The sequence below is a fragment of the Blennius ocellaris genome (assembly GCF_963422515.1).
Source record: "Blennius ocellaris genome assembly, contig: SCAFFOLD_453, whole genome shotgun sequence".
Classification (NCBI taxonomy): Eukaryota; Metazoa; Chordata; class Actinopteri; order Blenniiformes; family Blenniidae; genus Blennius; species Blennius ocellaris.
The window spans coordinates 1-11,629 of NW_027662272.1; the positions used below are offsets into that span (position 1 = coordinate 1).

Consider the following 11,629-nt stretch of genomic DNA (forward strand, 5'->3'; position numbering starts at 1 on the left):
CTGATGTTAGAGGAGGAAGATGCTCTATGATCTGGATTAGAGGAGGAAGATGCTCTATGATCTGGATTAGAGGAGGAAGATGCTCTATAATCTGGATTAGAGGGGGAAGATGCTCTATAATCTGATGTTAGAGGAGGAAGATGCTCTATGATCTGGATTAGAGGAGGAAGATGCTCTATAATCTGGATTAGAGGAGGAAGATGCTCTATGATCTGAATTAGAGGAGGAAGATGCTCTATAATCTGGATTAGAGGAGGAAGATGCTCTATAATCTGGATTAAAGGAGGAAGATGCTCTATAATCTGGATTAGAGGAGGAAGATGCTCTATAATCTGGATTAGAGGAGGAAGATGCTCTATAATCTGGATTAGAGGAGGAAGATGCTCTATAATCTGGATTAGAGGAGGAAGATGCTCTATAATCACGAACACGTCACCATGATAGGACAAACCAGCTTGTTATTCCAGATTAACTCGGTTTCGGTCGTTGACCAACATCATCTCTGGAGAAACCAGGAAAATAAACGTTGTGGTTTTCCAGATTGAGCAACGTGACCCCCGGTGGGGGCGGAGCTCCGTACGGCTCCGAGGCGCCGAGCTCCGCCGGCCGGCCCAAGAAGAGGCGTCCTCGCCGAGCCCGGCGGCCCGACGGCCAGGAGTACGATACCGACTACAACTCGTCTGGAGACGAGCTGGACGACAACGACTTCGACAGGTAGGACGGCGCCATACCAAGTACCCATACCAGTACTCATTATAGTACCAATACCAGTGCTTATTATAGTACCGATACCAGTACTTATTATAGTACCGATTACAGTACCGATACCAGTACTTATTATAGTACTGATACCAGTACCGATACCAGTACTTACTATAGTACCGATACCAGTGCTTATTATAGTACTGATACCAGTACTTATTATAGTACCGATTACAGTACCGATACCAGTACTTATTATAGTACTGATACCAGTACCGATACCAGTACTTACTATAGTACCGATACCAGTGCTTATTATAGTACTGATACCAGTACTTATTATAGTACCGATTACAGTACCGATACCAGTACTTATTATAGTACTGATACCAGTACCGATACCAGTACTTACTATAGTACCGATACCAGTGCTTATTATAGTACTGATACCAGTACTTATTATAGTACCGATTACAGTACCGATACCAGTACTTATTATAGTACCGATTACAGTACCGATACCAGTACTTATTATAGTACTGATACCAGTACCGATACCAGTACTTACTATAGTACCGATACCAGTGCTTATTATAGTACTGATACCAGTACTTATTATAGTACCGATTACAGTACCGATACCAGTACTTATTATAGTACCGAAACCAGTACTTATTATAGTACCGATTCCAGTACCGATACCAGTACTTATTATAGTACCGATACCAGTACTTATTATAGTACCGATTCCAGTACCGATACCAGTACTTATTAAAGTACCGATACCAGTACTTATTATAGTACCGAAACCAGTACTTATTATAGTACCGATTCCAGTACCGATACCAGTACTTATTATAGTACCGATACCAGTACTTATTATAGTACCGATTCCAGTACCGATACCACTACTTATTATAGTACCGAAACCAGTACTTATTATAGTACCGATTCCAGTACCGATACCAGTACTTATTATAGTACCGATACCAGTACTTATTATAGTACCGATTCCAGTACCGATACCAGTACTTATTAAAGTACCGATACCAGTACTTATTATAGTACCGAAACCAGTACTTATTATAGTACCGATTCCAGTACCGATACCAGTACTTATTATAGTACCGATACCAGTACTTATTATAGTACTGATACCAGTACCGATACCAGTACTTACTATAGTACCGATACCAGTGCTTATTATAGTACTGATACCAGTACTTATTATAGTACCGATTACAGTACCGATACCAGTACTTATTATAGTACTGATACCAGTACCGATACCAGTACTTACTATAGTACCGATACCAGTGCTTATTATAGTACTGATACCAGTACTTATTATAGTACCGATTACAGTACCGATACCAGTACTTATTATAGTACCGATTACAGTACCGATACCAGTACTTATTATAGTACTGATACCAGTACCGATACCAGTACTTACTATAGTACCGATACCAGTGCTTATTATAGTACTGATACCAGTACTTATTATAGTACCGATTACAGTACCGATACCAGTACTTATTATAGTACCGAAACCAGTACTTATTATAGTACCGATTCCAGTACCGATACCAGTACTTATTATAGTACCGATACCAGTACTTATTATAGTACCGATTCCAGTACCGATACCAGTACTTATTAAAGTACCGATACCAGTACTTATTATAGTACCGAAACCAGTACTTATTATAGTACCGATTCCAGTACCGATACCAGTACTTATTATAGTACCGATACCAGTACTTATTATAGTACCGATTCCAGTACCGATACCACTACTTATTATAGTACCGAAACCAGTACTTATTATAGTACCGATTCCAGTACCGATACCAGTACTTATTATAGTACCGATACCAGTACTTATTATAGTACCGATTCCAGTACCGATACCAGTACTTATTAAAGTACCGATACCAGTACTTATTATAGTACCGAAACCAGTACTTATTATAGTACCGATTCCAGTACCGATACCAGTACTTATTATAGTACCGATACCAGTACTTATTATAGTACCGATACCAGTACTGATGCCAGTACTTATTATAGTACCAACACTAGTACCGATACCAGTACTTATTATAGTACCGATTCCAGTACCGATACCACTACTTATTATAGTACCGAAACCAGTACTTATTATAGTACCAACACTAGTACTGATACCAGTACTTATTATAGTACTGATACCAGTACCGATACCAGTACATTCAGATGTGACAATCCATCCTATTTCCTGTTTGTCTATAATGTTCTTGAAATAAATTTGAAAAAAAGAAGGTAATGTTCTGCCTCACTTCCTGTGTGGAGTGATGACAAGGTACTAACAACCCCCCCATCCCCCCACCCCCCCACACACAGCGAGTTCCCCCCGATAACCAACGAGGCTCAACGCAACAACTACAAGCACGAGTTCGACCGAGACCACCAGGAGTACAAGGACCTGCAGGCTGAGCTGGACGCCCTCAACAAGAACCTGTCGGACCTGGACCGGGAGCTGGACCAGCTGGAGGAGGGGAGCCCCCAGTACCTGGTGAGACCCCCCCCACATTGAAAGCGAGTTTTTTTCGTTTTGTTTCTTTTATTCAAACTAGAGTCGCCCACAAGGGGGCGCCACTCTAACCCGGGAGGTTTTGATCGTCACCGCCATCAAATTTAGCATTTAGCATATTTATGCACTATGCTATTGCTATGCTACTGCTATGCTATCACTATGCTATAGCTATGCTATCACTATGCTATCGCTATGCTAGCACTATGCTATCAGTGTGCTATCACTATGCTATCGCTATGCTATCACCATGCTCGCCAGTTTCTGCAGATGATCAACACGTCAGACAGGTGAACCAATCAGAATCATGAAGCTGCGCCATGAAAAAGTCAGAAAGTGTAAATTTAAAAGGAATTGACGGTAGACTGTCTACGTGACGATACCAGAGGATACCAGACGATACCAGACGACGACTCCTTTAAACCCTGGTTTGTTCGTCTCTCTGCTTTGGAATCTGGATGTGATGAAACGTTTCTATTTGCTCTGTTTGCAGGACACTTTGGACGAATACAATCGCTTGAGAGACGTTAAAAGGGTGAGATCAGTAGCATGACTTGTGTTCATTCAGCCGGGGGGGGGGGGGGGGGGTTAACCCTAACCCTAACCCTAACCCTACTACACTCGTAACTCTACAATGGTGACTCTGGAATAGTAACGTAACAATAGTAATGCTACCATCTTAACGCGTCTCTGTCCTTTCATCTCTATCCTTTCATCTCTGTCCCTGTGTGTCCTTGCAGTCTGCAGACTACCAGGTGAAGAAGCGCCGAAGCAAATACCTGAAGTCCAAACTGAGCCACATCAAGAAGACGGTCAGTGACTTTGACCGCAGAGCCTGAAGCGGCGGCGTCTCGTCCCTCAGCTGGACGGGACAGACGGGACAGACGGGACAGACGGGACGTTTAACCACGTCCCGCTGGGTCTTTACTTTGGTAGCACAGAAAACAAACCACTTCCTGTATTCCGAGTCCCGCCGGTCGTTGTGCGTATTTATTGTGACGGAACGACGAGAGTCCAGTAGGTAGGGGTAGGAGGGGAGGGGTAGGGGTAGGGGTAGGAGGGGAGGGGTAGGGGTAGGAGGGGAGGGGTAGGGGTAGGGGTAGGAGGGGAGGGGTAGGGGTAGGGGTAGGAGGGGAGGGGTAGGGGTAGGAGGGGAGGGGAGGGGAGGGGTAGTGGTAGGGGTAGGGGTAGGGGTAGGGGTGGGGGTAGGGACGGGGGTGGGGCGATGAATCCCTGTGGCACCGCCACTTTGAGCTTCCAGCTACTTTTTTAACCTGGTTTTTTTTTAATCTCCTTTTTAATGGACTTTCTTCTGAAAGTGTAAATATTTGGGAAACAGTGACGTTTGGATTTGGTTTGTTTTGTAACAGACGAACACATCAAAGTGATTCTGTGTGTGTGATGAACTCGTTTTATCATAATAAAAATGATTTTATTGAAAAGGTTTTTCCATCTTAGCAGTTTCTTTTGTTATTTTTTTTAACACTTTTTTCGGCGACACACATGAACAACATGTTTGGCAACAAGTTTACACTGAACGATGCTGATTCAGGAGTCGTTTACACAACATTTCAAATGAAAACGCGTCGTTTATGTTTCACAGAAGTTTGGCTGCAACAATTCAAACATGTCTGTTTCCATGGAAACGGCAGAAACGCTGAAAACAATGTGTTGAACCACGAGTTGCCATGGCGATGGAGCCTCAGTGTTTTCTGAAAGTTCTGCATTGGGTGACATTTTCTAAAAGTTGCGTTTTCAGTGGCTCGTGTAAAGTGACTCCAAAATGCTGCGAAACTCACATAAAAACGGGCTTGATACTCCGGACAATACGGTAATTTTCAGTATGTTATTACCAGAGGCAACCACCAGAGGGCGGCGCTGTTTAAAATGTTCATTTGCAGCTGCAACGTTTTCTCACAAATGTTATAAATGTAATACGGTCAATATTACACAAGAAACGGCTAACAGACAACGCTAACAATATAACCGCCCGGGAATTCTGAGTACCTGCTGGATGGGGGGAGGGGGGGGGGGGGCGATTACTGCTGAATGTGGCTGGTTTCCTCACAACGCTGGTATTTGTGTTCAGATTGTCCATGAAGAGCTCCGGGACGACGCCACAAGTCTCTTTTTTTAAAGCCGCTGAGAACGAAGCTGCAGGAACGACGACTAAAATCTGCAAACGTGAAACTGAGTTCACTTCCTGTTCATCAACATGGCTTGTTATCCAGAGGGCTTTTCAAAATTAAAGTCCATATTTTAAGGCGGTGCCAACGTATTATACCTGGAACGCTGCACAACCAACCAGACCAGTCAGGCCCCGCCCACAACGCCGTGGTTACCGACTGATCCTCCTCACACGGTTTAGGAGACGGAAAACTTCAACTGAACGACGATCTGAACGACGATCTGAACGACGATCTGAACGATCTGAACGATCTGAACGACGATCTGAACGATCTGAACGACGACCTGAACGACCTGAACGATCTGAACGACGATCTGAACGATCTGAACGATCTGAACGACGACCTGAACGATCTGAACGACGACCTGAACGATCTGAACGACGATCTGAACGACGATCTGAACGACGATCTGAACGACGACCTGAACGATCTGAACGACGATCTGAACGATCTGAACGATCTGAACGACGACCTGAACGATCTGAACGACGATCTGAACGACCTGAACGACGATCTGAACGACGATCTGAACGATCTGAACGATCTGAACGACGATCTGAACGATCTGAACGACGACCTGAACGACCTGAACGACGATCTGAACGACGATCTGAACGACGATCTGAACGACCTGAACGACGATCTGAACGATCTGAACGACGATCTGAACGACGATCTGAACGATCTGAACGATCTGAACGACGATCTGAACGACGACCTGAACGATCTGAACGACGACCTGAACGACGATCTGAACGATCTGAACGACGACCTGAACGATCTGAACGACGATCTGAACGACGATCTGAACGACGATCTGAACGATCTGAACGACGACCTGAACGATCTGAACGACGATCTGAACGACGACCTGAACGATCTGAACGACGATCTGAACGATCTGAACGACGATCTGAACGACGACCTGAACGATCTGAACGACGACCTGAACGATCTGAACGACGATCTGAACGATCTGAACGACGATCTGAACGATCTGAACGACGATCTGAACGACGATCTGAACGATCTGAACGACGACCTGAACGATCTGAACGAAGACCTGAACGATCTGAACGACGACCTGAACGATCTGAACGATCTGAACGACGACCTGAACGATCTGAACGACGATCTGAACGATCTGAACGACGATCTGAACGATCTGAACGATCTGAACGACGATCTGAACGATCTGAACGACGACCTGAACGACGATCTGAACGACGATCTGAACGATCTGAACGATCTGAACGACGATCTGAACGATCTGAACGACGATCTGAACGATCTGAACGACGATCTGAACGATCTGAACGACGACCTGAACGATCTGAACGACGATCTGAACGACGATCTGAACGACGACCTGAACGATCTGAACGACGACCTGAACGATCTGAACGACGACCTGAACGATCTGAACGATCTGAACGACGACCTGAACGATCTGAACGACGATCTGAACGATCTGAACGACGACCTGAACGATCTGAACGATCTGAACGACGACCTGAACAATCTGAACGATCTGAACGACGATCTGAACGATCTGAACGACGACCTGAACGACGATCTGAACGACGATCTGAACGACGATCTGAACGATCTGAACGATCTGAACGACGATCTGAACGATCTGAACGACGATCTGAACGATCTGAACGACGACCTGAACGATCTGAACGACGACCTGAACGATCTGAACGACGATCTGAACGATCTGAACGACGACCTGAACGACGATCTGAACGACGATCTGAACGACGATCTGAACGATCTGAACGATCTGAACGACGATCTGAACGATCTGAACGACGATCTGAACGATCTGAACGACGACCTGAACGATCTGAACGACGATCTGAACGACGACCTGAACGATCTGAACGACGATCTGAACGATCTGAACGACGATCTGAACGACGACCTGAACGATCTGAACGACGACCTGAACGATCTGAACGACGATCTGAACGATCTGAACGATCTGAACGACGACCTGAACGATCTGAACGACGATCTGAACGATCTGAACGACGATCTGAACGACGATCTGAACGATCTGAACGACGACCTGAACGATCTGAACGACGACCTGAACGATCTGAACGATCTGAACGACGACCTGAACGATCTGAACGACGATCTGAACGATCTGAACGACGACCTGAACGACGATCTGAACGACGATCTGAACGACGATCTGAACGATCTGAACGATCTGAACGACGATCTGAACGATCTGAACGACGATCTGAACGATCTGAACGACGATCTGAACGATCTGAACGACGACCTGAACGATCTGAACGACGATCTGAACGACGACCTGAACGATCTGAACGACGATCTGAACGATCTGAACGACGATCTGAACGACGACCTGAACGATCTGAACGACGACCTGAACGATCTGAACGACGATCTGAACGATCTGAACGATCTGAACGACGACCTGAACGATCTGAACGACGATCTGAACGATCTGAACGACGATCTGAACGATCTGAACGACGACCTGAACGATCAGAACGACGATCTGAACGACCTGAACGATCTGAACGACGACCTGAACGATCTGAACGACGACCTGAACGACGACCTGAACGACGATCTGAACGACGATCTGAACGATCTGAACGACGACCTGAACGATCTGAACGATCTGAACGACGACCTGAACGATCTGAACGACGATCTGAACGATCTGAACGACGACCTGAACGATCTGAACGATCTGAACGACGATCTGAACGATCTGAACGACGATCTGAACGATCTGAACGACGATCTGAACGATCTGAACGACGATCTGAACGATCTGAACGACGATCTGAACGATCTGAACGACGATCTGAACGATCTGAACGACGACCTGAACGATCTGAACGACGATCTGAACGACGATCTGAACGATCTGAACGATCTGAACGACGACCTGAACGATCTGAACGACGATCTGAACGACGATCTGAACGATCTGAACGACGACCTGAACGATCTGAACGACGATCTGAACGATCTGAACGACGATCTGAACGATCTGAACGATCTGAACGATCTGAACGACGATCTGAACGATCTGAACGACGACCTGAACGATCTGAACGACGATCTGAACGATCTGAACGACGACCTGAACGATCTGAACGATCTGAACGATCTGAACGACGACCTGAACGATCTGAACGACGATCTGAACGACGACCTGAACGATCTGAACGACGATCTGAACGATCTGAACGACGATCTGAACGATCTGAACGACGATCTGAACGATCTGAACGACGACCTGAACGATCTGAACGATCTGAACGATCTGAACGACGATCTGAACGATCTGAACGACGATCTGAACGATCTGAACGACGACCTGAACGATCTGAACGACGATCTGAACGATCTGAACGACGATCTGAACGACGACCTGAACGATCTGAACGACGATCTGAACGATCTGAACGACGATCTGAACGATCTGAACGACGACCTGAACGATCTGAACGACGACCTGAACGATCTGAACGACGATCTGAACGACGATCTGAACGACCTGAACGACCTTCGGTGAAAAAGAAAAACCAGTAGTTAAAAAAAAGAAACTGGTTTTTAGCGAGGAGTTGATTTGGGGTTGACCTTCATCCTGCAGCCCCGTTGTGGAGTTCCTTCAATGGCGTGACTCTCCGTCACCTGGTCACCTGGTCCCCAGGTCACCAGGTCAGGAGGTCACCAGGTCAGAAGGTCACCAGGTCAGGAGATCAGAAGGTCAGAAGGTCACCAGGTCAGGAGGTCAGGAGGTCAGGAGATCAGAAGGTCACCAGGTCAGGAGATGACCAGGTCAGGAGGTCACCAGGTCAGGAGATCAGAAGGTCACCAGGTCAGGAGGTCACCAGGTCAGGAGGTCACCAGGTCAGGAGGTCAGAAGGTCACCAGGTCAGGAGGTCAGAAGGTCACCAGGTCAGGAGGTCAGGAGGTCACCAGGTCAGGAGGTCACCAGGTCAGGAGGTCACCAGGTCAGGAGATGACCAGGTCAGAAGGTCAGGAGGTCACCAGGTCAGGAGGTCAGGAGGTCAGGAGGTCAGGAGGTCACCAGGTCGCCCCGCCGCCCCGAGCTTCACGCCGTGCCTTTGAACTGCTCCGTCTGCATGGAGTGTCTCCTCAGCAGCGTCCTCCTGGTGGGCGGCCCCGGAGGAGCCGAGGGGAGGAGCCCCTTGGGGGCGGGGCCGTTGTTGAGCGGGGGCAGGGATCGAGGCCTGGCCGGGCAGCCGTGGTCCATCGGCAAGGCGCCGGACCCTCGCCGCTCGGACCCCGAGGGGAACCTCCCGCTGGCGCCGGACAGCGACTCCCTGCTGGAGCCGCGCAGCGGCGCCAGCCTCCGGGCCTCCGCCGGGTCCCGGGCCCCCAGGGCCAGCTGGGGGTCGGAGCCGTAGAGGGCGGCGCCCAGCCTGCGGCGCTGAATGATGCTGCGGAGGCTGGAGGAGGCCGGGTGGAGGATCTTCCCCCCGGGGAGGGTGGAGGAGGTGGAGGGTGTGAGGGGTGGAGGAGTGCAGGTCGGGGTGTGACGCCGAGTGGCCGGACAGGAGGCCCGGCAGGGACGTCCTCTGCTGGCCGCCGCCGGGGGACCAGTCTGTCCTCGTCCAGCTCGGGGGACGGTGGAGGACACGTCCTCCTCCGTCCGGTCGGAGGCGGCGTGGAGCCGCTGGCTGAGGAGGGACGGCGGCACCGTCAGCCACGGCTCCGAGTTCAGCCTCTGCAGGCCGGAGCCTCGGAACCGTGACGGGGAACCGCAGACCTGCACCTCCCTGAAGGAAAAGACCGGCTTAGAGGAGGAGGAGCAGGAGGAGCAGGAGGAGGAGGAGCAGGAGGAGCAGGAGGAGGAGGAGCAGGAGGAGCAGGAGGAGGAGGAGCAGGGTGGGGAGGTGATGAGCTGGATCTCAGAGGGCGACGCCGGAGCAGCCGCAGCGGCGCCGTCGCTGCGTCCCGGAGGAGCGCGGGGAGGCGTGCTGAGGTACTGCTGCGCCCGGACGCCCCCGCAGGGGAACGTCTCCGTGGCGATGATGATGACCTCCTTGCCCTTCGCCTTGCAGGCGTCCAGCAGCAGCCGCAGCACCTGCAGGTCTCCGGCCGCCACGGCGTGGACCAGCGCCGACGTCCCCGTCCGGTCCTCCAGGCCGGCGTCCGCCCCGCCGGCGAGGAGCAGTGCCGCCACCGCCGCGCCGGCGCGCTCCCGGCAGGCGTGCATCAGCGCCGAGCGGCCGTCCCGGTCCTGGAGGTTCGGGTCGGCGCCGCGGTCCAGCAGGAACCGGACCAGCTTGTCCCGGCCGGCGCTGCGTCCGTCCAGGTGCTGCGTCCCGCAGGCCACCATGAGCGGCGTCCGTCCCCGCCCGTCGCTCTCGTCCACGTACGCCCCGCCGTCCAGCAGGAGGCGCGTCAGCCGCAGGCGGCGCAGGAACACCGCTCTGAGCAGCGGGTTCCCCGGGTCCACCGCCACCAAGGGTTCTCCGCCGCCCGCCTCCATCGCCGTCCCTCGTCCCTCGTCCCGCCGCCGTGTGGTCCAACGGGGTTCTGCAGGGAACGAGACGACGTTCTGATTCAGAGGAAGGAACTCGTCTCGTTGTGTCAAAGAGAACCACGACTAGAACCACGACTAGAACCACGACTAGAACCAGGACTAGAACCACAACTAGAACCACGAGGAGAACCACAACTAGAACCAGGACTAGAACCAGGACTAGAACCACGACTAGAACCACGAGGAGAACCAGGACTAGAACCAGGACTAGAACCAGGACTAGAACCAGGACTAGAACCACAACTAGAACCACGACAACAACCATGACTAGAACCAAGACTAGAACCATGACTAGAACCACGAGGAGAACCACAACTAGAACCACAACTAGAACCAGGACTAGAACCACGACTGGAACCATGACTAGAACCAGGACTAGAACCACGACGAGAACCACGACAAGAACCATGACTAGAACCAAGACTAGAACCAGGACTAGAACCACAATGAGAACCACGACTAGAACCACGACGAGAACCACGACAAGAACCACGACTAGAACCAAGACTAGAACCAGGACGAAAACCACGACTAGAACCAAGACTAGAACCACGACTAGAACCACGACTAGAACCATCCAGCTCAGTG

The 11,629-nt window shown here is 50.0% G+C and overlaps 2 protein-coding genes across 2 annotated transcripts; one reads left to right on the forward strand and one right to left on the reverse strand.

The window, feature by feature from the left end:
* Positions 1-540: 540 nt before the first annotated feature.
* On the forward strand, positions 541-4,307 carry LOC308147955 (occludin-like; the record flags this gene model as incomplete). Its single annotated transcript, XM_080521350.1, has 4 exons — positions 541-714; positions 3,088-3,259; positions 3,771-3,812; positions 4,018-4,307. Coding segments are annotated over 4 exons (487 nt in total), but the record flags the coding sequence as incomplete, so codon positions are not given.
* A 5,276-nt stretch (positions 4,308-9,583) lies between these two features.
* On the reverse strand, positions 9,584-10,987 carry LOC308147954 (ankyrin repeat domain-containing protein 34B-like; the record flags this gene model as incomplete). The annotated part of the gene is made up of 1 exon (XM_080521349.1): positions 9,584-10,987. The coding sequence occupies one exon, from the start codon at positions 10,985-10,987 to the stop codon at positions 9,584-9,586; it is 1,404 nt and encodes a 467-aa protein (XP_080377475.1).
* Between the last annotated feature and the right edge of the window lie 642 nt (positions 10,988-11,629).